Source organism: Marmota flaviventris, chromosome 2, assembly GCF_047511675.1.
Source record: "Marmota flaviventris isolate mMarFla1 chromosome 2, mMarFla1.hap1, whole genome shotgun sequence".
NCBI classification, from domain to species: domain Eukaryota; kingdom Metazoa; phylum Chordata; class Mammalia; order Rodentia; family Sciuridae; genus Marmota; species Marmota flaviventris.
The window spans coordinates 148,227,701-148,255,616 of NC_092499.1; the positions used below are offsets into that span (position 1 = coordinate 148,227,701).

The window sequence follows — 27,916 nt, forward strand, 5'->3', positions numbered from 1 at the left end:
CTAGAGATAGAAATAACACAAAAGTATGTCAAATAAGAACTAAGACAAAGAGTAAAACAGACCAAAGAAATGGGGGCTTATAATTTTAAATAAAGTAGTGAATGTAAATCTTCCTAAAGGGTGACATTCAGGCAAAACCATGAAGAGAGGGAGCTAAGCATTAGGAAATGTTAGGTCGATGAATGTGACTTAGGAACAAAGCACAAGCAGACTGTGCAGCCCGTGCATTATAGAACCAGCAATCAGGCAAGGATGGAATCGCCTGTCAATCAGCCAATCCTGGCCAATCCTGGATCTTAGCCAGCTCCCCACCACCAACCCCAGTAGGACAAGGGACTCTAAAAACCCCTTTCCCTGTCCCAAGCCCCCCTCCCTGCCCTAAGTCCCATAAAATTCCAGTCTGGTCGAGCCTCCACGCGGTTTCTCCTCAGCCCCTCTTCTTGCTCTCCCGGTCTGAGAGTTTCTCCCGGGAGTGAAATCTCAATAAAGCATCCTTCAGCAGCCTTTTTAAATCTGCCTCCTTTTGGTCACCGCTGCCTGACCTTACAGGAAGGGGGAAATGGCAGAGGTTACAGAAAGTGCAAAGGTCCTAAGGTGGCAGCAAAGCACTTTTTTGGTATTTAAGCCTTTGTGGACCCCTTGGAAGTCATGGTGTTATTTAAGTTATTGAGACATCAGGCTAAAGATTTATTAATCTTCCTTATGAAGCACAATTCTTAAATCCCTTATTACCTTTTCAAAAAGTGTTTATGTTGCTTTGTAAATTACGTACATAGTACCTGAACACATTCCTTTAAAATATGTGTGTGTACAGGAAGTATGTACATATGGCCTGAAAAGTTCCCTGCTTCTTATTCAGCTCCAATTTTCAAAGTCAATATTTAGTCAAATATTTTCCCTATCTCTCCCCCGCTCCAATCTTTCTCAGTTTTGTGTCTGGCTTGGATAGATAGAAACTGCCCCAAAACTAGGAAATAAATTCTTCTAAACTAGTTCTGTTTTTGTTTTAGACATCAAATTTTAATCCAATCAGAATTCATTCATGTAAATGGTGTAAGGAGTGGATCTAACTACACTCATTGGTTCCCAAACCACTAAATGGTGAATTCTTTCCCTACCATCATTGTATTATCATCTTCTTAGCCATAAATTAAATTTCCACATGTAGCAAGTGGCACTTTTAATTACTCAGAGGCAGACTGTCTTTAAATGCAAGCATATATTCAATCACAACAATCCTCAAATGCAAGCAGTTAACTCAATTCACACTAACCGAACACACCAAGCACATCACAGAATCCCAGGGCAACCAAGAGCCCCAAAGTACCTCCAATGCCGTGCCAGGTGACTTCTCTTAGCTGAAGAGCGAACATTGTCTTCATCCAGTGGTTCTCTTCAGCCAGCAGTTGGAATCAGGGAATGATGGAGTCAATCCAGGAGCGGACAGCTAGGTGGCCGGTCTCACCAATGTCCTTTGGAACGAAGCTCTCTGATGTGGCAGGACAGTGGTTTAAATACAGTGCCAAGTTGGTGTTCATTGGTCATGTCCTTGGATGATGTTTTATCACACTCAGGCGTTGCTCTGTCTCTAGATGATGGTCCTTACTAATCACATCCAGGCATTGCTAAGCATGTTTGTGGCTGATGCTCCCTATAGTCAGCAACTTAATGAGTCCCAGCATGTCTATGGCAGATGCTCCTTACACCACATAAATTCTAACTCTTGTTTTGTCAGTTTTACTTTCTATATTGATTGATTGATTGATTGTACCAGGGATTGAACCCAGGGGTACTTAACCACTGATCCACATTCTCAGCCTTTTTTATGTTCTATTTTGAGACAGGGTCTCACTAAATTGCTTAGGGCCTCACAAAGTTGCTGATACTGACTTTGAACTTGTGATCCTCCTGCCTCAGCCTCCCACACTGTCCATTGAGGGAACAAAGAGCAAGCAACCACGAATCAGGCACTGACAGAACTTCCTGTCAATCAGCGGGGTCTCCTGACCAATCTTGGATCTCAGCAAGCTCCCTCGACCAACCCCAGTAGGACTAGGGACTCTAAAAACTTGTTTTCCTGTCCCAAGCCCTCCCTTCCTGCCCTAAACCTCATAAAAATTCCAGTCAGGTCGATCCCCAAGCGCTTCTCCCCAGACAGCCCTGTTGGTCTGGAGGGTCTCACCTGGGAGCAAAATCTCAATAAAGCCTCTTCAGCAGCCTTTTTAATCTGCCTCCTATTGGTCGCTGCTGCCTGATCTTATACACACCATTGGGCTAACAGTTGTGCGCCACTGCACCTGACAAGGTCTGATAACTTTTAACACTTAATTGTTAAAGATTTTCTAGTAAATAAATTTTTGTCTGTAAATAAATTTTTACATTTCTAAGACTTACTCAGACCTACTCTGCCATTTTGCACACACTACTGACACCAAAATTGCCTCTGACCCTAACCAAGAATGAAAGAAAAGTGCGTAAGCAAATAGGAGCTCCACAAAGACCTGTGACATATTGTAGCATGGTCCCTATTCCACCGCAGGAGGACATGTTACACCCTTCATCGGGCCTCATTTATCCGCACAAGAATTTCCTCAGTGTTAAGAACACAACTATTCTGGTATTCCCAAAATATCTGTGAAATGTGACAGAAAAATCCAGCAGTGTGTAAACAATAGGGCTAGCAACCTCAAGATGTGGCCCTTAAAAAAAGAGAGAGAGAGAGAGAAAAAAAAACAAGCAAAGAATGAGAAAAATCATGACAGAAGAAAAATATAGGCAAATCTTTCTCCTATAAAATGCAGAAAAAATTATATTATCACATTGATGCCAGAATTAGACAGTCAGATGGGCAAGGGTCCCCTCTAGAGAATCAGAGGATTGAAATATTAATGCCTTCAGAGCCCTTCCTCCACCCTTATCAAGATAACCTGCCCCAGCTCCAACCTGTTGCTAAGGTAACCTGTCCCAGGGATTGTCCCTTCCTAAGGGAGTTGTTAATTATGCCCCCTTCCTGCCCTGATCACTCCACCTTGGCCCCTCAGGCCCATCTGCTCCTCTCCTTTTGTCTATCCCACTGAGCATCTCCAGGGCCTACTCACACATGCAGGAAGGAGAGAGAGAAAGGGAAGAGAGGAGAACAAAGGAAGCCTAGGACACATAAAACAGGCAGAATGCTCTCACTTCTTGGGATACCAGGATACCAGCTATGGCTATTGGCATCAGATCAATAATGGCATCAGATTTGCCATTTTAGGTTGGGAGCCGTTTTATCTAGAGGCTCCAAAGTTTCAATTCTGAGGCAATGCTGCTTAACTTCTTAACTTAAGAACATGTGCCTGCTAAACAATCAATCCTACCCCAGCTTATGATGCAACTCCTAAGCAGCTGATGAAATTCCTCTTGGGAGCTACAAAGCAGCTGCTGCTCTCCACCAAGGGTCAGCCTTGTTGGTTTGCCTCGTGCTACTGACAATAAATCTCTTGTGTGAGTTTCCAGCGTTTGGCATGATCTTTGGATTTTTGCGTGGACTCTGCGAGCGTTCTTTCAATGGCCCCTTTCTCCCTCCCAGGAGAAGTCTATGTTACCCCCTTTTTAAATAAACCCTGCTTTATATGCTTCCTCTCTAATGTTATACTTCAACATGTGAGGAAGCAGAACTTGTCTCCGAGAACCAGCAACATCAACATGTCATAGAAGACTGCCAGAAATTTTAAAACACTCATATTCGAGCAATTTGAAATTCATAGGTAAAGTTATAAAAATCCAATATCCTTATCTAGGAACGGAGGTGATACCCACCTATAGTCCCAAGTACTCAGAAGGCTGAGGCAGGAGGATAACTTGAAACCAAGAGTTAGAGAGTAACCTGGGCCATATATCGAGGCCCTATCTCAGAAGAAAGAAAAGAAAAAGAAAATGAGTATGTCCTGTACCAATTTCCTATGGAAAGCTGAAAATAAGAGCAGCATTATAATGTACCCCCGACATACCAATTCTCTGATTGATTTAAAACAGTTTTAAATGTTTGTTTCAGAATGTCCCAAAAGTAACAAAATTTTTTTTAGAATTTTTTTAGTTGTAATGTTAAAGCACGACGCAAAGAAAACACCACCGACTCCAATTTTAAATCAAATTGGATATTGATTTGGATTTTTATTGGATTTTTATAACTTTACCTATGAATTTCAAATTAAAGCAAGCTTGTAATTCCGACTAGCCAGGACTGTCCCTCTCCTGAAATCCGAAATCTGTGGGATAGAAGATAGCCCGCAGCTCTCTAGGAACACAGCTTTATAGCACAAAAAAAAGGGGGTGTCTTGAGAACTTACAGATAACAGAATTTTGATAAGCATAATACAAAGGCAGGTAGTAAGTTAATGGTCTAAATGGTTCAGCACTTAGGGAGTAAATTTAGATCAGAGAGGGTTGTTATCTGGTCAGAGAAAACCAGGCATGGGTGAGTTCAAGGCACAGGCAGGCATTCCAAGTAAGTTTAAAACAACAAAATACGGCTAGACCATATAGAAATCCTAATATTTTACAGAAAACAGAAATGTATCTTTTATAACTTTTGACAAGATGGCTCCTGATCTTAGGAGGGAATTAGGCTGGATTTATCAGTAGATAGACAAACTACCTTTATTTTATTTTATGTGGTACTGACGATTGAACCCAGTGCCTTACATATACAAATTAAGCATACTACCACTGAGCTACAGCCCCAGCCCCCCAAAATTTTTGAATTTTTTTTTGTAGATGGGCACAAAACCTTTATTTTATTTGCTTATTTTTTTGTGTGTGATGTTGAGGATAGAACCCAGTGACTCATACTTACTAGGCAAGCACTCTACCACTGAGCTACAATCCCAGCCCCCAAATTTTTAATTAAGTAAATAAATGCTAAAAGCATTTGAAAGTTATGCTTTAGTAGGACGTTTAAAAACATAAATGGATGTCATCTAATACCCTCAAGATCATCAAGGTCCTTATCTAAGTGGGTGCTGGAATAAAACCCACCTCGTACAACCAGCCAGTAGTCACAGGTCTGCATGTCGAGGCAAGGAGGGTGAGATGGGGGCATGATGCAATCATCTATTCTCATCAATAAAGAAAACAATAATAATTGAGGGTGAGACAGGAGGATCACGAGTTCAAAGTCAGCCTCAGCCAAAGAGAGGTGCAAAGCAACTCAGTGAGACCTGGTCTCAAAATAAAATATAAAATAGGGCTGGGGATGTGGCTCAGTAGTTGAGTGCCCCTGAGTTCAATCTCTGGTAACCCCTACAAAAAAAATTAATTGATAACTACTGCAGTTTCAGTTAGTTAAGTTCTAGCAAAATCATAAATACTATAATTTTGGAAACAAAAATATTTGCCACAATCATTCAGAATGCTCTTCTGTGTGGACCTAACCAATAAAGAAAAAAAAAAAAAACCACACAAAAAAGAAAACAGGAAAGCAGTGGAGATTTTGATAAATATTCAGAGTCACTTAATTTTTTAAAAATTATTCAGCAGTACCTTATTATTCATGGAAGATTTCCAGGGGATGCCTGAAACAGGATAATACCAAACTCCTCATATACTGTTTTTTCCTTTGTATACAAGCCCATGCAGAAGTTTGCTATGCAAATTAGGCACAATAAAAGATTTTCAACAATCACTAATAATAAAGCAGAACAATTATAACAGCATACTGTAATAAAATTGCCAGCATACTGTAATAAAATTGCCTCTTGCATTTTGGGGCCATTTTCAAGTACGATAAGGTTGCTTGAAAGCAAGCTCTGTGATGCTATGACAAGAACAAGACCATCTCATAACCAGCATGGCTGCTAGTGGACATGCTGGACAAGGGATAATTCAAATCCCAGGCAGGACAGAGCAGGATAGCAGGAGACTTCATCCCACTACACAGAATGACATATGATTTTAAACTTTCTGGAATTTTCCATTTATATTTTCAGATCATGGTTGACCAAAGATAACTGAAACAAAGGAAGCCTCTGAAAACTGTGGATAAGGAGAGCTACTGAAATCTATCTGCTTATTTAACTGAAAAATTTTCCACATACTGTGTACCAAAAGATCACTAGATCAGCAGCTATAACATGTTCTCCATATATTCTAGTACAGGATTTTGCAAACTACAGCTCACAGATCCAATCCAGCCCCGACCATTTTTGTAAGCCTGAGAGTCAAAAATAGTTCCTACACCTGTCAATCATTGAAAAAAAAAATCAAAAGAAGAATACTTCATTTCATGTTGATATTATATAAAATTCAAAAATTCAGCATCCATAAATAATTATTGGAGCACAGCCAGGCCGGCTGGTTTACATTCTCACCTATGGTTGGTTGCCCACACTACAACAGCAGAACTGAAGAGTGGCACCAGAGGCCATGTGGTCCACAAAGCCTAAAATATGTATTATCTGTCCCTTTACAGAAACTATGTGCTGGCTGGGCCCTGCTGGAGTAGGAAGCAGAAGATGTAAAAGTACAGGGGAGGGTGACTCTCAAATAATACTTTGGTAGAGTGACATTTTTGGAGAATCAGTTCCTGCTTTGACAAGTAGCAATTTGGCTACGGGTTGTATGTTTGACAGCAGAGACAAGTAGCTGATCTGGAAGCAGAGATGCCTGACACGGAGGAGTGCTTATATTATATTATCATTATGTTTGAAATCACAAGTGCTTCTTGATGATTGATTTCTTTTCCCCAACCTCCCAAAGGAATTTGACCAGTTTGATTAAATTTCACTGATGTCAACGGTATAAAATGCATTGTTCTAAGAGCTGTTTGTGTCAGAGACAACAAGCAAACCCTTTTACTCCTTTTTCTTGCTTAAGCAGGAAGTCACCACTTGCCAATAAGAAATCTAAAACAAATCCCCAAAAATTTTATGCTTAGTTCAAAACGTGAACTATTTGGGGTCTTGGGATCTTATAATCTTGGCAGCCCACATTTGCTGTCCCTGGTGAGAACACATGTGGACTGCTGCCTGCTTTCCGGTTCATTCTGGGGGTCACACCTTGCCCTCTTAATCCCGGAGTCAAATATGATTACAAATATTTTCCTCTTGGGAATCTATATTGTAAGGAAGATCTTTGTGCTTTCCGTTAAATAAAACGTCTCCCTTTAGTTGCCTTCTCCGTTCTCAGGCTTACTGTATTTCACCAGCCTAAAGATTGTGTTTGACATCAGCAATTGTTAGAGACCATTTGTTTTTACAATGGAAAAAAGAAATAAAACTACAGATGGCAGACCTCAAAATCCATACTTCTCTGAGATGTTTTCATTTAGAGAGTGGGAATGTGCTTTTCTTTTTTTTTAAATGGAGATGAATACAACAGTAGACATGTCATTGGGACTAAGTAAAAATATTTTGTCTCTTTTTAAAAAAAAATTCATTACCAGATTAGAGAAAACTTTTAGGGCAGAAGAAAATTTTTAAAATTACAGGAACATAAAAACTGCAGGACACATTCCAGTTTAAGTTAAAATAAGAATGGTTCATGTCAGATCCTTCACCCCCCACCCCCCCCCAAAATCTGATAATAACTGTCAGGCTATGTGGCATGTCCTTGTAGCCCCAGCTACTCAGGAGGTTGAGGCAGGAGGATGGCAGGAGCTCAGGTGGGGAGTTCAGCATGGGGAACATATTGAGACCCAGTCTCAAAAAAATAATAACATTAACAGCAACAATATTAAAATAACTGCAACTTCACTATCCAAAAAAAGCAGTATGGTTCTAAACTGGAGTTTGAAGCAGGAGGAACGTGAATTTGAGACCAGCCTCACTAACTCAGTGAGACCCTGTCTCAAAATAAAAAATAAAGACGGTTGGGGACGTAGTTCAGTGGTAAATTGCCCCTGGGTTCAATCCCTAGTACCCCAAACAAACGAACAACAGCAACAACAAAACTAGCAGTCATCACAGTCAAGGAGTCTGCTTTCTCTAAGCATAATAAGTTAACATCAGTAAACTTAAGTTATGATTCCTGGACCTTATTAGTTAGTGTTGATTTTGGAGTTTGACCCTAGAACCAACCAACTTTACAAATGTGGACATTTTATGACTTCCCAACTTCCTCCCTTAACTGTGAAAGGGACCCAAAACCCTTCTGATAGAAGAACTAGGTTAGGTGCCACAAATCAAAGATGCTAACCTGAGGGAGTTGACACAAAAATCTACAAATGCCCAAGGGAATGTGAGAAACTAGCTAACTGCTTTCAAGCTTGAATTTTCTCATTGCCCACTTTAACTTCAAAATAAAGTGCAGTCCAAAGCTCTTTGCATCTCTCACAAAACAGGGTTGACCTCAGCTTCCAAGGGTAAGTGGTGGCAGGTCAGTGAAGGCAAATGGCACTTCCCACCTGCTCTCAGCAGTCAAATAGCTTGCAGCCCCCTCCAGAGGCCAATTAAAAGTATCCTGTTGCTTCAGAATCCCAGGAGGGCATCAGCTGGGGTCCAGTCCTTATCAGTGAGCCCAACTAAGGGGGTGCATTTTTTTAAAATCAGGGGACCAATTAAGTAGTTGGAACTGCATGATTGCTTTGTCTTGCACACAATACACTGAACTTTCCAGAAGCAGCACAGTGCTTGAGCTCATTCCCTGAATGAGATTCTCATGGTGTTGCCCACATAGGAAAAGAGAATTGTTTTTTGTTCCTTTTATTACACAGCTTTTGAAACAGTGTTTTTAGTAAAGGGGGGGGGGGGTATTTTAATAGTATTTTCGGAAAGGTCAAGATGTTGCATAACATGGCATCTTCAGTTATAGAAATAACCCCAAATGTTAGCTTTTTTGGTTACTCTGACACAGTTAAAAAGAGGAATGCCTACTGTACTAGGGAAGATGCCAGGGCTGCTCTCACATTCAACGGCACATTTAGGGAATGGAGCATGGCATAGGCCATTTTTTGCAAGCAGAAGGAGGGGTGCTGAGCTCACAGACTGGAACCAATAGTGACAACCAGCTGGTGAGCACCTGCCCTTTAGAGCCCAGGAGCAGAGACACTGCCCAGAACACAGTAAGACTCCCAAGTTCTCAGAACAGGAAAAGATAAAGGGTGAGCTTGCCCACAGTTCCTAAACAGCAGGTGTTTGCAACCAACACTTCAAAGGTGGGTGTCATAAGGCTGGGGCTGTAGCTCAGCGGTAGAGAGCTTGCCTAGCACGTGTGAGGCACTGAGTTTGATCCTCAGCAGCACTTAAAATAAGCAAATAAAAAAACAAAGGGTATTGTGTTCATCTACAACTAAAACAAATTATTTTTTCAAAGGTGGGGTCATAGCTTCATATCTGTGTGTACTGTGCGGGGCGGGGAGGGGGATGCTGGGGGCATTCTTTTTTTCTTTTCTTCTTTTTTAAAAAAAAAAGTAGTTGGCAGAATCCCTTTTGAAAGCAACTAAATCTCACCGAATTATAATAGCCAAATTACAATGACGAGTTCAGGCAAGGGAGAGGGAGCATTGCTAACGAGGAAAAATCATGGTATAAACATAGGGTACCCACGGTCCGCTGCTTTGAGAATATTTTAGTCCTGGTCCTAAATCCTCGATCTGGGAAACCAGGACAAATGGTCACTGCACCGTGGCGCATGACCCAGGCCGAGAGTCCAGAAAGCGCCTGATGGCACTCCAACCCTCTACTGGTTTGTCTCTGGCAGCTCCTGAGTTCTGAGCTGCTATTTGTGCTTTCAAGGGGCATCACCTTACCACCACCACCGCCACCCGCTTCGTCCTTGGCCTTTCGGGCCGGTAACGCGGCGGCAGAGAGGCCGGGCACAGGCACTCTGGAGCTGCAGGGTGGCCTGCAGCGGGCGGAGAGGAGGACGCCCGGCTTGGCTCGCAGCGATAGCTCAGCGCCACACCGCTGCACCCGGGCCCCTGCTAATTGCGCGGGCTCCCCACTTGGGCTTCATGGATTCTCAATCCAGCTGTGTGGTGGTGACCGGTAAGGCTATATTTTTGTGCATTCCCATTTGCTGCTGCTTTTAGCCTGCACCTGGAATGCGCACTTGCTTGATCCTGGTCGTAAACAGTTCCCTGAGGGGAAAAAAGAGTGGCAACTGGTGGTGCTAAAAATTCCAGATGGAGGCTAACTTCCTGCTATGTCCTATTAAAAAACAAGCTTCCCTGCTTCTGTGGCTCATTCGCTGCAAATAACTCCAGGGGCATGCACGAAGGTGCCCACGTGTGGCTTAGGCTCAAACCTTTCCTGTCTTTCAGTTCCTCAGGGAGGAAGCTGAGGCTTGCACCCGCTGTCCCTGAGTCTGGGACCCGCTGGCTGGACATAAGTGGTATCCTTAGGAGAGCACTTTCATAACAAGGAAGAGGGACATACTGGCTCAAAAAGATCAGGACCCTCACCAGGCTCTCACAGTACCTCTGTGGTGACCCCTCCCCTGCACTTCCCGCTCCAACCCCCAAAAGAGAAAGGAGCACACGGTTCCACATACAGAATGAGTTTCTTACTATGGGAACCCTGAAGCCCCATCCCCACCCCTGTCACGAGTGGATGCCTCTGAACCTCAAAAGGTCAACTTGGAAGGAATGATAGCTGTTTGCTCCTGCATTTCACAAGCAAATCTAAAGCCACCCACTACCACCACTGTGCCTCACAGCTGGTCCCTGGGGGCTTGAACTTTCCTCACAAAGCTCTTTATTTATTTTTAGTTAGTCACCAAAGTTCTTTATTTTTAGTTAGACACATTTAGCACAATTTATGTTTTTTTTTTTTTTTTGAATACTGTTGGATGAAGGAAGCATTCAACAGATGAAGATTCCTATATGCATGAAAGTCACCCATCTTAATTGAAGTTACCCATCTTAATATTTTCAGATTGCAATTCAAACTTCTATCAACCTTCTAAAAAGAAAATTCTTTTGAAACCCTTTTATCTCCCTCGTTCTCATTTTGAGTCTAGAAATTGAATGATTCAAATTACGTCTGAATTCCTAAGGAAACTGTACTCCTAGTCAATGCAGTGGTTGCCTCAAATGAAATATGGATATTGAAGCACCATTGCCCCTCTTAGAATCACACCCACGCTTTCCTTTATGTTGTCAGCCTGTGGTTTGCCAGCAGACTCTAGATTGTTGATGATGTACTTGATAATCAGCCACAATCTGAGGATGTCCACCAGGTTCCAGAGTATGACCTCCTTTATTAGAAATGTTCTGAGCTGCCCAGGGCAGCCTCTTTATATAATTGGATTTGCTTAATGTGTAAATCTCACCAAGACAATTGGCACATAGACAGATGATGGGAAAACCAGGGCTCTGACAAATGGTGTCAAGATCAAGGTGTTCTTTCTGATTGGCACCAAATGATAGCAATGAAAGGCAGAGGAAACCTGCCTCCAGAGGGCCTCTCTCATTCCCCTAGATTTCTCCAGCTCTTTTTTGCAAGTTCCCCTCCAGAGCTGGCAGGTTGACAGTGAGATCCGACCCAGCAAAGCAAAAGCTTCAAAGCTTCACTTATTGATTTGTTTTCCTAATTTCAAAAAAAAAAAAAGAGATGTAATTTTTGCTGATTTGAATATGATTCTAAAACAGAATGTGCTAGTTCTGTGTGCTGCGGCATTTTTATTATCTATCCTAGGAGGTACCTAGGATTTTTTCCCCTTATTCTCAATATTTCCTATTACCGTTCTTTATTTGCTGACTATTGCCCTGGGAGTTAATCATATTTATCCTATAGAATTCAGTCAAAGTCAGAGGTCTCCTCCTCCTCCCCCTCCATCTATCTTTCTAGTGCTAGGGATTGAACTAGAGGCCTTGTGCATTCTAAACACACACTCTACCACTAAACTCTACCTCCAGATCTAAAAGTTTTACACTTTTTTTGTAGAGGGAGGGTACCAGGGATTGAACTTGGGCACCCGACCAGTGAGCCACATCCCCAGCCCTATTTTGTATTTTATTTAGAGACAGGGTTTTGCTGAGTTGCTTAGGGCCTCTCTAAATTGCTGAGGAGGGCTTTGAACTCGCGATCCTCTTGCCTCAGCCTCTCAAGCCGCTGGGATTACAAGTGTGCATCACCACACCTGGCTTTTTTGTTGTTGTTTTGAATCTAAGAACTCTTTGCCTAGCCTAAGGTCCCAAGATTTTTTTCCCTTCTTTTTCCCCCTAAATGTTTGTATAGTTTTACCTCTTACATTTAAGTCCATAACCATTTTGAATTCATTTGTGCATGAGGTTTAAGGTTTAGGTTGAGGGGCTCAGTGTTTTATGTCCAGTCGATCCAGTACCATTTGTTGAAATGGTTGTCCTTCTCCACTGAATTTCTTTTGCACCTTTGTAACTAAACAATTGGGCACATTTATGTGGGTCCAATACTGCGTTCTCTACAAAGCCTACTTTTCTATTAGACATTTGTGCACATATGTACTCAACCATACCCCCACCCCCAGCCTGGCAGTGAATAGGTCCCACCTTCCTTTTCGACTCCTCACTGTGCCTTGCACGAAAGGTTGTTGGAGTTGTCCAGGACCCACAATGACCTGGGGAGCAGAAAGAGAATCTTATGTGGGCGTGGTCTTGCTTGAGAAAACCTGGGTATCTTTGGTTTCAGGTTTTGGGCCCTTCCGGCAGCACCTGGTGAATTCCAGCTGGGAAGCAGTGAAGGTAACACCCCTCCCCCACCAGGCCCAGATGACTCCTTCTGTGACTGCTGAGAAACCCCAGCTTGCAGGCCCCTTGGTAACCAGAGCCTCACAGGAGGAGACAAACAAACCTGTGCCCCTGGGAGAATGGTTTGTCTTTGGTCCCTGATTGGGAAATGCCTACCTGCAGATGCTCTTCCCACCTCAGTGGTAAGAAAGGAGGCTGAAGGGACACTCCTAGGGACAAGAAAGGCTAAACCAAGATGGATTCCGATTGTCCCCATCTCTGTTGTCTATGGGACTGTTGGGAAGTCATTCTCTCAGCCTCAGTTTCCTCAGTCATAAATGGGGGAATAATCATGCTGATATTGCAGGGCTGTTTTTGGGGACGCAAAGAGGTAAGTGTGCTGAACACTTTTGTATGGGCAGCTTTGTTCACGCATCGTGACCTGCACAGGAAAGCACTGTGCATAAACACTGTGCTTATTTTTAAGGAAGTAGCTTCCCAGTGGAGAGTGCATCCTCCCTGATGAGGGCTGGGAGTCTCCTACAGAGCAGATCTGCTTCTCCTTAGGACAGTTGTCTGTTATCGGTCCCCACTTGGTTGTCACTTAGAGGCTCCAGATATTGACAGCTGTTTATTCACACGTTTCCTTCAATTTCATGCCTCTGTTGGGTTAAGCCAAAGGTGGGGTCTCCAGTCTATTCTCAGAGTTTCCCAGTCACGCTGAAAAGGCAACAAAACCGCTGGTGTCACCCACCTACAGCAACTGTGGCATTGATTTTTCTAGGCTGTCAGCACAGGTGCCATCAAGGGCACTCTCGACTTTTGAGTAAGAATTTGAGTTTTCTTTTTACCATCAGGAAAAAGCTCAGAGAACCCCAGACCCACTGTCAAGCCTGGCTGCACCTCATTGTGCATCAAAAAGGCTAGCCCAGGGCTTTCATGGGGCCGTCGGGAGTCTGCAGCCAGTTCCTGCATAGATGGCACTTCCTCTGCCAAATGTGGGAAGGGCCCGCACTTTTCTGCTTCCTTTTGCAGTCATGATAATGGAAAAAAGCCATACTGCAAGCTGTGGGACCCAAGACAAGACACCCAACTTTTCTGTGGCTCGATTTCCTCATCTGTAAAGTGGGAAGGTCCTGATGGCTGAGAGAGTTAACACATGTAAACCCTTTAGTCTACTAAAGGGAAATTCTCCAAAACAACAATAAAAGCAAAAGAATATCAGTTGAGTAGTAACTTCAAAATGATGAAATTGTAACTGCCACAAGAAATTTGTACCCAGCAAAATTATTTTTCGAAAACAAGGACGAAGTAAAGACATTCTCATAAAAAGCAAACATCAAGAGTTCATTCTCAAAAGGACAACATTAAGGGAACATACAAAGGATGTGTATTTGGAAGGAAAGAAAATGGCCCCAGAAAGATGGTGTAAAATGCAAATACGAATTTTAAGAATAGTCAGTTTTTAGGTAAAATCTGTATTCACATTATATAAAATAATAATAATAATAATTGCTAATTTTCAAGCTTAAAAAAAGGATTGACCTGGGTTAAGTTGTGGCTCAGTGGTAAAGTGTTTGCCTGGCACGTGTGAGGCCCTGTGTTTGATCCTCAACACCATATAAAAATAAATAAATAAATAAAAAGGTATTGTGTCCATCTACAATAACAACAAATTTAAAAAAAGAGACTGACCTAAAATATAGGGTTATGCCGGGTGGTATTCACCCAATTCTTCAGCCCTATGTCCATCCCATCACGGCTGACCCTCTGCCATGAGCTCATATCCATCATCTTCTCAGCCTTCCTGGTAGTCCCCAAGACACAGACTAGTAACAGTCTGCTTAATCTCCTTGCTCACAATGGCACCATAGAGTGGTGATTGGAGCAGAGGCCTTCTTAACAGTTGAAGACCCACAAGGAGCACTATCAATAATGGCATCTGGAGCAGCAGTTTCCCAGGCTGGCTGGCCCAAGCCCAGGCTTCCAGTGCTCTCTGCCACCCCTGTTTGTCTTCCCCACTGGTCCCTGCTATCAACCTTATAGTTTCCCCTTCTTTGTGCTGTTTTTTTTTTTTTTTTCCCCTAGACAGAGTCAGTTGTGACCTCTTTGCTATCAATTTGCAGGACCATTCTCTCTCCCTGGGCCATTCTGGGTCATTCGGTGTCCTTCACTAATATGTCTGTAGTCTCTATTTGGATTCTGGTTTAGGTCCTCACTGGTAGTACCCACTGAATGTGCTGGCATACCGCCGCAGGTGTCCATTAGTCATCTAAGTGGATGTATTAAGATAAACTCTCAGCTAGTTCATGGACATACATTGACCCATTATACAGATACAGAATTAGGCTGAGATGCACTAAACAATATATGGAAAGTACACAGCTCCCTGGGTCAACATAAGCACCAACGTGTGAGGAACTGCATCAACATATCCCCATCTCCACAGAGGGGTTAGCTGGATACATGTATTCTAGGGGCATTGTATTGACTGGCTACATAAATAGTGACATCATTCTTTTCTACCTTATTGCTTTATGCCAGCAAAAATCAAGCTGGTCAATGTCATGGGGGGAAACTAAGCAACATTTAATGAGCACTTACTCTGTACCAGGCACTGTAAATGGGAATGCAGAGAATTATAGATAGTAAGGGAATATTTAATTCTACATTTGCAGCATTTCACTTAGAAGAATGAAGTGAGCTAGTAACAAATAATAACTTGAATGAATTTTTGTTGTGGTTGTTCATAAGTGGGAGAAGAATGTTGAAAAACAATGGAAAATGTAGGAAATTAATAGAAATGCTAAAAATTTACAATGAAAAGAGGCATATCCCTGGAAACTTCCAGAAGAATGACTTGATTATATTTCCCAACAATGTGTGCCAAAGTATTTAACAATGAGGCTCCTGTGGTGGGCATCCTTCTTTCCCCAAGCTCAAATTTTATGTAGCTACATGTGCAGTGACTGCATCATTACCCATCATGATCCCCTGACTCGGTATACTCAAATTTTGGAGCTAGAACCACCTTATATTCATTCAAAAGAAATTACATCTTCAGCTTTTCTAGAAGTGCCTGAGTAAGTAAAATAAGAATTTTGTAAAATATACCATGGACCAATTTAGCTAAGATGTTTTATAACTGCATTTAAAATCCACACAACTGGAAGGGCCAAGAGGTCAAGACTCTTGCCAGATTGATAAACTTGATATGCAGAGTAATTCCTCTTTACCCCAAAGATGAGGTGGCCTCATCTTTATACATGTTGCTTTAAATGAGAACAACAGCAGTGATAATGATGAATATAAGGCAGTGAACTAGAACAGTAAATTAAGTATCGAGCTGATGAATACTTTAAGATGAAGGATGGGGCTGGTGCAGTGCGGCATGCTTGTAATCCCAGTGACTTGGGAAGCTGAGGCAGGAGGATCCCAAGTTCAAGGCCAGCCTCAGCAAATTAGCAAGAACCTAAGCAACTTATAAAAGACTCTGTCTCAAAATAAAAAATAAAAAGGGTTGGGGATGTGGCTCAGGGATAAAGTACCCTTGGTTTCAATCCCTGGTACCAAAAAGAAGGAGGAGGAGGAAGAAGAAGAAGAGGAGGAGGGTGGAGGGAGGAGAGGGAGGAGAATATGGACCCCTTTCACCGCCCCCCCCCCCAAAAAAAAAAGACATGAGGATAGGTCTTGGCTTAGGGATGGGCAGGTAACTGCATAGCTTTCCTAGTACAAGTGAATTAAAGTTAATTGTTTCTCTCTCTCTCTCTCTCTCTCTCTCTCTCTCTCTCTGTGTATGTGTGTGTGTATGTGTGTGTGTGTGTGTGTGTGTGTGTTCAGATATGCTTGCTCATGGACATGCTGGAGATTGAACTTACAACTTCACGCATGCTGAGCATATGCTCTACCACTAATATACATCCCAGCCCCAAATAATTTCTTCCTCTTCTTTTTTTTAATATTGTTTAGTTGTCAATGGATCTTCATTTTATATTTATATGTGGTGCTGAGAATCAAACCCAGCGCCTCACACATGCTAGGCAAGCGCTCTACCACTGAGCCACAATCCAGCCCTCAAATCATTTCTTTTGATTCATTTTTATTTTCTTTCTCAAGAGGGTCTCTGTTTTTCAATTTTACTGTTGCTGTGACCAAAAAACCTGACAAGAACAATTTTAGAGGATGAAAAGTTTGTTTGGGGCTCATGGTTTCAGAGGTCTCAGTCCATAGATGGTTGACTCCATATCTCTGGGCCCAAGATGAAGCAGAAGGGCATGATGGAGGCCTGGGATTGTGGCTCAGCGGTAGCACACTTGCCTGGCATGTGTGAGGCACTGGGTTTGATTCTCAGCACCACATATAAATAAATAAAGATCTATCAACAACTTAAAAAAATGTGTGTGTGTGTGTGTGTGTGTGTGTATTTTAAAAAAAGAAGGACATGATGGAGAAAAGTTGTTCAGAATATGTCCACTAGAAAGGAGGGAGAGGGAAGGAGGGAGGTAAGTGGAAGTGCTCAACTCATTAGAGACAAAATACATACCAAAGGCACATCCCAGTGAACTACCTCCTCCTGCCATGCCCTACCCTCTATAGTTACCACCCAGTTAATCCATTCAAGTGGATTAATGCAGTGATAGGTGAGGGCTTTCATAAACCAGTAACTTCACCTCTGAACTTTCTTGTGTTGTCTCATACAAAGCTCTTGGGTTGAGCTTTCAGAGAACAACTCATATCTAAACCATAACTGTCTCTATTCTTCCTACCAAATACCAAGATAGATGACATACATTTTTTCAATGTAGCCCAGAATGGGTTTTGACTTGTTTTCTTGATAAAAGCAAGAAGGCCTGAGATTAAAAATAGCAAAGGCAAGGATGAAAGGAGACTCCTAGCTGCTCTACAGAGAATTTGCTGATGGTAACAGCCAGCCCAGTGCCATCCATTTCCTCAGCAGCCCTATTTTGTATTTTATTTAGACACAGGGTCTCGCTGAGATGCTTAGTACCTTGTGTTTTGCTGAGGATGGTCATTTCAATGACCAGACATGGTCCTCCGGGTGTGGATAAACTGAACTCACTTGAACACTTTTCCCAGGATTTCTTGTACCTTTCTTCTCCACTTTGGTCCAGGTGGGGTATGAATCCATTTTATCCATAAAAAAACAAGTAGTCACTCACATTCATGCTAACTCCAGTTCAGCATGATAGAGGACTGTTCCTCCATTCTCATTCTGAGATGACACAAGAATCCACAAGAATATTGGGGCAATGCCTCCCTGATCACTAAGGGCCCTGTGCCCTGAGGGAAATGCACAGTTCCACATTTCATTTTCCATCACTGTATGTTCAACTATATCAAAAGTTAGACTAAGGTATATACTTTTGAATTAATTGTTCTTCTTTGCTATATAGAAGTCTCCCACTTTATCTGCTGAGGATATGTTCCAACATCTCCAGAGGATGAATAAAACTATGGATAGTACTGAACCCTGTATTTAAGGTTTATTCCTATGCCTAATACCTCTCAGAAAGTTTAATTTACAAATTAGGCACAGTAAGGGATCAACAATAATAACAATAAAGTAGAACAATTATGACAATAAAATTAATAATAGAAGTTATTTAAAACTTATGAATTGTTTATTTCTGAAACTAAGACTGACCCTAGTTAACTAAAACTGCAGATAATAGGAGGATATAGAATGAATCTGTGCATGACCTCCTGTTCTTGTTCCCACCACTCAGCATATTTCATTGACTTGAAGAACTACTTAAAAAAAAATGTTTGGGCATCCTGACATTGCATGGATGTCACAGTCAACTGCATCTTACCCTTTGTCATATTTGAGCAGTACTTTTAGTTAATTAATTAATTAATTTGGGTACTGGGGATTGAACTCAGGGGCATTTGGCCACTGAGCCCCATCCCCAGCCCTATTTTGTATTTTATTTAGACACAGGGTCTCTCTGAGATGCTTAGTACCTTGTGTTTTGCTGAGGATGGCTTTGAACTTGTGATCCTCTGCTCTCAGCCTCCAGAACCCCTGGGATTACAACTGTGTGCCACCGTGCCTAGCTAGTACTTTTACTTTACTACTGATTCATACTATAAGGCTTGGCATTCTGTCTCTGGGGCTCAGATTTATTGAAATGTGTCAAGTCCTTGCTGAATTACTCCATCAGTATGGGAAATATTCCGAATTGCTTATCTTGCTTCGAGGAGACCAGGCCGAAGTCTTGAGGTTATCAGAGCTCTGTGTTGCCCTAAGTGTGATGAATATCCACTGCTGCATACACAATCAGCCATCAGAGGAAAGCCCATACATAGGCATGGGAATCATGCAGGTGACTTAGGACAGCAGAATGTCAGATTGGAACTGGGATTCAAAGGGCAACTCTTTGTTCTTTCCTATTCTGGACCAAGCTTTTTGGGAAACAGATAAGAAAGGGAAGGCTTATTAGCTCACCTTTTCTCCACTGCACCCTCACACTACTCACTTTAGAAGCATGTTGCAAATCTTGAAAAACATCAGACACAGTGGGGATGCCACACTTGGGATTCTAAAATCTCAGAGGCCCACCTACGCCTGCAGCCTGCAAGCCAGATTAAGTACCATGAAAAGTCCTCAGCCTCTTTTATGACATCTGTAATCAGGCATGATGACCCTGTACACCCTGAGACAGCCACATAGCCTGCTCCTCTCTGAGGTGCTCTTAACTCTCCTGGCTTGAAGCCCACCCTGAGCCTTTGTGGTCAAACACTGTGCTCTCTCTCTGGGCAGGCAGATGTGCATAATGCTGTGTTTCCTGTCTTGCAGGTATTTGCAAAAATATTCAGACAGGGACTAATGAACCTGAGGTGAAACTCAGGCACTGTGTCCCTGAAAGATGGAGAAATATTGTCAGGAGCCACAGATGCATTTGGGGCATCAGCCCTCAGCCAGTATCCTGCTGGAACCGCTGCCTCTTCTGCCCACTTATAAAACTATTTTTGTCCTTTACCTATATATATTTTTTAATTTTTTTTTTAGTTGTAGATGGACACAATACCTTTATTTTATTAGTTTATTTTTATGTGTGCCGGGATCGAACCCAGTGCCTCACACCTTCTAGGCAAGCACTCTACCACTGTGCCACAACCCCAGCCCACCAATATGTTTTTATTCATTCTAATTAGTTATACATGACAGTAGAATGCATTTTGACACATCATACATAAATGGAGTATAACTTCTCATTTTTCTGGTTGTACATGATTTAGAGTTACACAGATCACATAATCATATATGCACATAAGGTAACAATGTCTGATTGATTCTACTATCATTTCTAACCTCATACTCTCTCCCCTCCCTTCTGTCTAGTCCAAAATACCTCTATTCTCCCTCTGTCCCCCATTGTGAATTAGCATCCATATACCAGAGAAAACATCCAGCCTTTGGTTCTTTGGGATTGGCTTATTTCACTTAGTATAATATTCTCCAGTTTCATCCATTACCTGAAAATGCCATACTTTCATTCTTCTTTAAGGCTGACTAATATTTCATTGTGTATATATGCCACAGTCTTTTAATCCATTCATCTGTTGAAGGGCACCTAGGTTGGTTCCATTGTTTGGCTATTGTGAATTGAACTGCTATAAACATTGATGTGGCTGCATTACCATAGTATTCTGATTTTAAGTCCTTTGGGTATAAACCAAGGAGTGGGATAGTTGAGTCAAATGGTGGTTCCATTCCCAGTTTTCTTTCCAGAGTGGTTGCACCAATTTGCAGTTCCACCAGAAATGTATGAGTGTATCTTTTTCACCACATCCTTGCCAACATTTATTGCTACCTGTATTCTTGATGATTGCCATTCTGACTGGAGTGAAATGGAATCTCAGTGTAGTTTTGATTTACATTTATCTAATTGCTAGAGATGTTGAAAATTTTTTTCAGATATTTGTTGATTGATTGTATTTCTTCTCTGTGAAGTGTCGGTTCAGTTCCTTTGCCCATTTACTGGTTTTTTGTTGTTAAGTTTTTTGAGTTCTTAATATATCCTGGAGATTAATGCTCTATCTGATGTGTTTGTGGTAAAGATTTGCTCCCATTCTGTAGGCTCTCTATTCACCTCACTGATTGTTTCTTTTTGCCGAAAAGAAACTTTTTAGTTTAAATCCATCCCATTTATTGATTCTTGATTTTACTTCTTGCGCTTTAGGAATCTTGTTAAGTAAGTTAGTTCCTAAGCTGATAGTGGGAATTTGGACCTACTTTTTCTTCCATTAGATGCAGGGTCTCTGTTCTAGTGCCTAAGTCTTTGATCTACTTTGAGTTGAGTTTTGTGCAGGGTGAGAGATATAGTTTTAATTTCATTTTGCTACATATGGATTTCCAGTTTTCCCAGCATCATTTGTTGAAGATGCTATCTTTTCTTCAATGTATGTTTTTGGCACCTTTGTCTAGTATGAGATAACTGTATTTATGTGGATTTGTCACTGTGTCTTCTATTCTGTACCATTGGTCTATATATCTGTTTTGGTGCCAATACCATGCTGTTTTTGTTACTATGGCTCTGTGCTGAAATTTTTTTGGGGAGGTACTGGGTGGGGATTGAACTCAGGGGCACTGGACCATGGAGCCACATTCCCAGCCCTATTTTGTATTTTATTTAGAAAGAGGGTCTCACTGAGTTGCTTAGTGTCTCGCTTTTGCTGAGGCTGGCTTTGAACTTGTGATCCTCTGCCTCAACCTCCTGAGCCACTGGGATTATAGGTATGTGCCACAGTGCCCAGCTGTAGTACAACTTAAGGTCTGGTATTGTGACACCTTCTGCTTTACTCTTCCTGATAAGGATTGCTTTGTCTATTCTGGGTCTCTTATTTCTCCAAATGAATTTCATAATTGCTTTTTCTATTTCTATGAATAATGTCATTAGGATTCTATGAATAATGTTATTAGGAATTGCATTAAATCTGTATAATGCTTTTGGTAGTATGGCCATTTTGACAATGTTAAATCTAACCTTTATCTGTATTGATAGAATTTTATGGAACTTTAGAAGTCCTTCAGATATGGAAAGAGTAGGCTTAGTTACAATCCCAATTTAATTTTTGGTCCTGTCTACAAGACAGGGGTGATTTATAGTGGGGTTGGGAGGGGAGCTTGTGAAGTTTAGATGAACTCTAGCTAGGGCAAAGGGGAGGCAGGGGAAGGGAGAGGGTAGGGGGTGTAAAAAAGATGGTGGAATGAGATGGACATGATTTCCCTGAGTACATATATGAAGACATGAATGGTGTGAATATACTTTGTGTACAACCAGAGATATAAAGAAATGTGCTCTATATGTGTAATATGAATTATAATGCATTTTGCTGTCATATATAACAAAGTAGAGTTTAAAAAATAAAATTAAGAAAATACTTGGAGACAAACACTCTAGAAAGATAGAGGATTGGGAAATATGTGGTTGATGTCTTTCATTCCTGAATCTCTAAGTCAAGACTGATCCACCAGTTTGGAAGAGTGGCTTAGAGGACACACCTGTGGAGAATGGAACTTTGACATTGCTAGTGCAGAGTGGTCTTTAATCAGCATTCCAAGATCCCCACAAACAAAGGGAGGGCTCTGGTCAGCCTTTAATGGTGAACTTCACATTTATGGAAGCATCTCCTTTGTGCCTATTTCTGCAACTCCTCTTTTCAAAATGTGCCTTCTCTGGACCTCAGTTTCCTCATCTATAAAACGGGGACACCATCCTCAGGAAGATCGTTGGGAGATGCTTGTATAGTGCCAATATGAAGTAAGGGTTCTCCGGGGGCAGCTAAGATGATCACCAGACTATTTTAGAATCAGAAAAATAGTACATGCATGACCATTGTAAAAAAAAAAAAAAAAAAAAGCTTACAAGTATAGAAAGAAATGAGCATCAGCCTTAACTCTGCCCTCAAGAAAACCATTTCAGTGTGTTCCCATTTCCATCGAGGGCTATAGGAAACAGTATGAAATTCTCGTTGTTTTACTTATTCTATCTTGGAATTTCCTTGCAAAGTCATTTTTTTTTCTTTTTGGGTACCAGGGATTGAACTCAGGGGCACTCTACCACTGAGCCACATCCCCAGTCCTATTTTATACTTTATTTGGAGACAGGGTCTCACTGAATGCTTAGCACCTCACTTTTGCTGAGGCTGGCTTTGAACTCATGATCCTCCTGCCTCGGACTCTCGAGCTGCTGGGATTGTAGTCATTTTAATGGCTGTGTTATACTTCAGTGATGGCTATCTTATACTTCATTTCACCTTTTCCCTCTGCAAGGTCTCCCTTCCCCCGTCAGTGGGTGCTGGGCATGGCAGCCAGGGCTTTGCACACGTTATACAAGTGCTGTACCTTTGAGTTAAATTTCAGTTCCCAAACATCTTCTCTTTCCTCCTCCTCTTCCTGGTAAGCCCTACTGTCTCTGGATTTAGCTTCTCTCCTCACATGGAGCCCCCAAGCCTGGATGGTACTGGAGGCCAGGCGTGGGTCTCAGCCATACCTGATGGCTCCCAGGTCTTTTCTGACCCAACAGGCAAGAGGAATACATGATCGGGCTCCCTCTTTCCTTGTCACCTCCTACCATATCCACTCAAATCTTCAAACATAATTCCACACAGAGGGCATCTCACCCACATGCAGTGACAAAATTAATGTTGAAAGATGAATGGAAGGAAGGAAAGGAAGGAGGGTCAGGAAAGGTGAGAAGGAGGGAGGAAAAGCTGCAAAGCTAGGAAAGAAGGGAGGGAGGGAGAGAGAAAGGGAGAAAAGGAGGAAGGAAGAGGAAGAAGGAGAAAGCAAGAACAGTAGCAAGGGAAAGAGGGAGGAAGAAAGGAAGGAAGGAAGATAAGTTTTCACACACAAGCCTCACTCTTCTGGCTCCATGGAAAGTTCTTTCACTGGGCAACTCCTGCCAGTTGTCTAAGCCCTAGGTAGCTTTCTCTGCCCCGTAGCCCTTGGCCTTCATGTCTTGCTCAGTCGTCACAGGGACCCTAGGAGGGAGGTCCTATTGTTACCATGTTTCACAGACAGGGAAACTGAGGTTCAACAAACTCCAAGAGTTTGCCCAAACTCTCTCAGTAGTGGGTGGAGGCAGGGAGTTCTGGCTCCTTCTGGCCCCACGTCTTTGTACTCAGCCTTCTGCAGCCCAGCACTGTCTGTGTCTACTTCATGCTTCTCCTCTGAGAATGTGACCAGGCCCCGAGCAGAGGAGGCACTGCAGGCTCTTGGGAGTTTTTCTGGAACCTCTGAATGGAGGAATACCTCCATGCATTCTGTGCCTAGCCCCACACTCTCATTTGATAAGGGAAGAAGCAGATCTTGGAAAAACAGCAACTGCTTCTCCACACCAGCTGGTGCCACAGTTCTGTGGATTTGAACAAATGCAGAGAGCAACTGGTATCTTCCTTCCTTCAGCTCCCTTTGAGAAACTGCCATGTGTTTCTGGTGACCAGATTTCGGAGGTGGAGGATGGAAGAGAGAAAGAAACAGGAAGCCAGGTTTCCTCTTGTCCAGGACCTTTGCAGCTGTGGGGTTCAGGTTTTCTGGAGGCATTGTGGCTAAAGCAGTGGGCTGGATTTCACTTTGGGCCGGGGGTTATTCCAGGCTCTGTCTCTCCTCGCGTTAGCATAAAAGATTGCAATTCTAGCTGAGAAAGTGTGCCAATTCGGAAGGCACAAACCCATGACTCTCTCCAATTCTGTGCAGAACCAATACTCCCTGTGCTGAAACCACCAGCTCTTCTCAGCAGAAATGGTGATGGCAGCCAGCAGCCTGAAGTCTGTGCAGAGTGTTATCACTGCTTCTGACAGGGCTCATCAAATTCTAATAAATGCCGCTTTCAATAAATCCATCTTGCATAAATTTCTCAGATTAATACAGGTTCATTATAAACACTGGTCCCTTCTATAAAGTCCCAACTATGTGCTGCTAGTCACTGTGCCTAGTGAATCATCTCATTCGATGTTCATGAAAATTGTGAATCATTTCATGAAAACCCACCTGACTTTCAATTATCCCCATTGCACAGATGAGAAAATTAAGGAACTCCAAAGTTGATAGTATACCTAACTTACTGGCTGCATGGTGGTAAAGCCAGGTTTCAAACTCAGGTCTTTCTGACCTCAAAGCCCATGCCATTTCCTGCAAACACTTGGGTGGCACGTGCTCCTTCTCCCCAGCATCATCCTCCCAATCCAGGCTCAGAATGACTGCCAACTCTAGCTTATTTTATAAAATGCCTCTATCTGCCATGCACAGTACTGGTGGCCTAGGACACCAGGTGTATGTGGGGGGTGGGGGGCCAGGAGACAGAATTTCAAGAGCAGGAGTTTCCAAATGAGGCTGCGCCTAGGTTCTCTCTATGATTACAAGCTGGGAAAGTTTCTTCAATATTCCAAAGCAGACTCTTAACACTGCATGAGCTCCTTGAGGGCAGGATGCAGGCCCACAGAGGATCCCTGTAAGTGGGGCCCAAGGGTTCGAGTTATAGGGACTCCTCTTTGTCCTCCATCAACTAAGTTAAAGCCAGTCTACTTCTTTCTACAGGAGCTCTCCAAGTTGGGCCTGGGGACTGATATGGCGGTGGAACTACGAACTCTGCAGTTGCCTGTAGATTACAGGGAGGCAAAGCAGAGGGTCACCAGAATCTGGGAAGATTTTCAGCCACAAGTAAGTGATGGCTAGAGAGGCAGTGGGCCTTGGAGGCTGATGATGTAGGGGAGTACAGAGGTTATGAACTTCCTGGATCCTGGTGCTTGGGTTGATGGCTGACGTGCAACCTGTCCCCAAGTCCCATTCAACAGTGTGAGGTCCTGATATTGTAAGTGATAAACCCAGCCTAATTCCATCTAACAGTAAGTTTCTCGGTTTAAGCTGAAATATAGAGTAGGGTCCTCCTGGCCCCTGCACTGGGGATTGAACCCAGGGGCTTTTAGCCACTGAGCCACATCCTTAGCCCTTTTTAAATATTTTATTTAGAGACAGAGTCTTGCTGTGTTGTTCTGGGGCTTGCTAAGTTGCTGAGGCTGGCTTTGAACTCATGATTCTTTTGCCTCAGCCTCCAAGCTGCAGGGATTACAAGCTTGCACGGCCAAGCCTGGCTAAAGCAGGTCTTAAAACCAGGAGAGAAAGGAGAAGAAAAAGAAATGGAACTCAAAGAGTTTCCACCTAAGGAAGAGGCTTGGGTTGGGCCCCACACATGCCCATTCAGGGAAGGCTGGTTTGAGGTTGGACATGAAGTAAAGATCTCCTGGGCCTGGGAGAGTGACTGGGAGTGTGATCCACCAAGGGAAGGCTTATTTTCAAACCTATATTCTCAACCTATATCAAACTTATATTTCTAAACTATATTATCTGAACATAATTACTTGGTACAAATACCCTGGTACAAACAGCCCTCCCCCCAAAGCCCATAAGATGAAGTTAATAAAACATATACCATCATGCTCGCTGTTAAAGCAATGCCCCAAATGTTTTGATAAAATACTCAGCAGCTATTTTTGAAAAAGGAAAAATAATCAGCTCAAATACATTCTATCAAGATTTATTGGTCTGTTACTAACTTCCTTTATTAAAGTTTCATTAAAAAGACATATGATTCCACTAAAATTCTAAGCTTCTCCTATGGTAATCTTAGATAGTAGCTTCCCCGCCCCCCCCAACCAAAAAAAGAGAGAATGAATACATTACTATGTAAGAATATCTTGAAATGTAAAGGTATTTAAATATAAATGCAGCATGATTTCTAGTCAGCTAAAAGCCCGCTGCTTTTCCTTCTACTTGTATTAATTAGAGGACACAGGCAGGGGATTGTGGGTTTTCTGGGTGGATTTGAGGCTTGAGATAGTTTGCACTGGGAGCTGGGGTCTCCCACAGCCTGGCCCTTCTGCATATCTAATGACCTGGTTTCTTGTGATGTCTCTGCTATTCCATGTGTTCACACAGCTTGCTGTGCATGTGGGCATGGACACCTCTGCCAAAGTGATCTTTCTGGAACAGTGTGGCAAGAATAGAAGTTACCAGGATGCTGACATCCGGGGCTTCCGACCTGAGGGCAGCGTGTGCCTACCAGGTGGCCCGGATGTGATTGAGTCGGTGATCAGCATGAAGGCGGTCTGCAAGAACATTGTGGTGGAGGATGTTGACGTGGCCTATTCCCGGGATGCGGGCAGGTACACTTTGCAGAAGCGTCGAGTGAGCAAGGGGAGGGAATGATTTTCAGAGTGCCATCTCCCCCCCCCCCAAGGGAGAGAGCCATCCAATTGGCTACTCGATCACCCACCCCTTTGCTGCAGATGAGCACAGCTTGGTTGCTCACACCCTGGCCTGAGGTCTTATTTCCAGGACCCCTCCCTGTAACACAGGCTTTGGAGCATTATTACAGAAGAGATGGAAAAGCAGGTTTTGAGAATCATGGGTATTTTGTGGATGTTTATATATATATATATAATTTTTTTTGGCGGGGGGGGGAGCAAAATTCTGAGTTTATTTGGCCCCAGATAAAGATTAGTTTACCTTTGCATCTCCAAATTCTGATCTTGGTAGGAATTTTCTCCCTTCTCCAAGTAATGAATAGACAAATGACTCAATAAAGACATGAATGATGGAGAGATTTACTGGGGTAACAGTGTTTTGGATTAGTTGAAAGTCTGGTCATTTTCTCTTAATCACTTGTTGGTCATGAGACTAGGAATCAGTTTCTGATTCATTCCAGCCCCATGTTCTTTCTGAGGCAAGAAAACCCAAACTTAAATTTCCCCAAGTGGTGGTCCTCCCTCATGGTTTATTGCCAATTCTGTTTACATTCTGTGGAGTTAGAGGTTGGTATGAGAAATGATGTGGAGATTCATGTGGATGCAGGTACGTCTGTGATTACGCCTACTACCTCTCTTTGCATCATGGAAATAGGCATGCAGCGCTCATCCATACCCCTCCGCTGTCACACTGGCTCCCTGCCAGCCTGCTGGGAAGAACCTTGCAAGTCATTATCCAGGAAATGCTGGAAGAGACTGGGAAAACCCAAGCTTTCAACCTGATTTGCAGAAAACCGAACAGCCAAAGAGAAGCAACTAGGGGATGTCTGCTTTAGAGAAAATTACACGTTTCAGTGATGTGTGTAGAGTTCAATTGTGCTTTGAGAGGCTTTTAAAAAATTGCTTGTAAAACAGTTTACACAGAGGGGAAAAAATTCTGAATTAGCTCAACAAAATCACAAAGTTATTTTATTGTCAGAAGAAAAAAGAACTCTCTAAAAGGCAGACATTGCACAAGGGATT

At 42.5% G+C, this 27,916-nt stretch overlaps 1 protein-coding gene across 1 annotated transcript; it reads left to right on the forward strand.

Annotated features, from left to right (window-relative positions):
- Positions 1–9,893: 9,893 nt before the first annotated feature.
- On the forward strand, positions 9,894–27,729 carry Pgpep1l (pyroglutamyl-peptidase I like). The gene is made up of 5 exons (XM_027953795.3): positions 9,894–9,962; positions 12,585–12,637; positions 25,188–25,310; positions 26,586–26,812; positions 27,501–27,729. The coding sequence occupies exons 1-5, from the start codon at positions 9,929–9,931 to the stop codon at positions 27,727–27,729; spliced, it is 666 nt and encodes a 221-aa protein (XP_027809596.2). The 5' UTR covers positions 9,894–9,928.
- The last annotated feature ends 187 nt before the right edge of the window (positions 27,730–27,916 follow it).

Bases quoted from the DNA above. Each gene is read 5' to 3' on its own strand.
- Pgpep1l (XM_027953795.3), top strand. From the start codon at position 9,929: ATGGATTCTCAATCCAGCTGTGTGGTGGTGACCG. The intron at 9,963-12,584 runs GTAAGGCTATAT...CTTTGGTTTCAG, and splicing joins CAGCTGTGTGGTGGTGACCG to GTTTTGGGCCCTTCCGGCAG. The intron at 12,638-25,187 runs GTAACACCCCTC...TTCTTTCTACAG, and splicing joins CCAGCTGGGAAGCAGTGAAG to GAGCTCTCCAAGTTGGGCCT.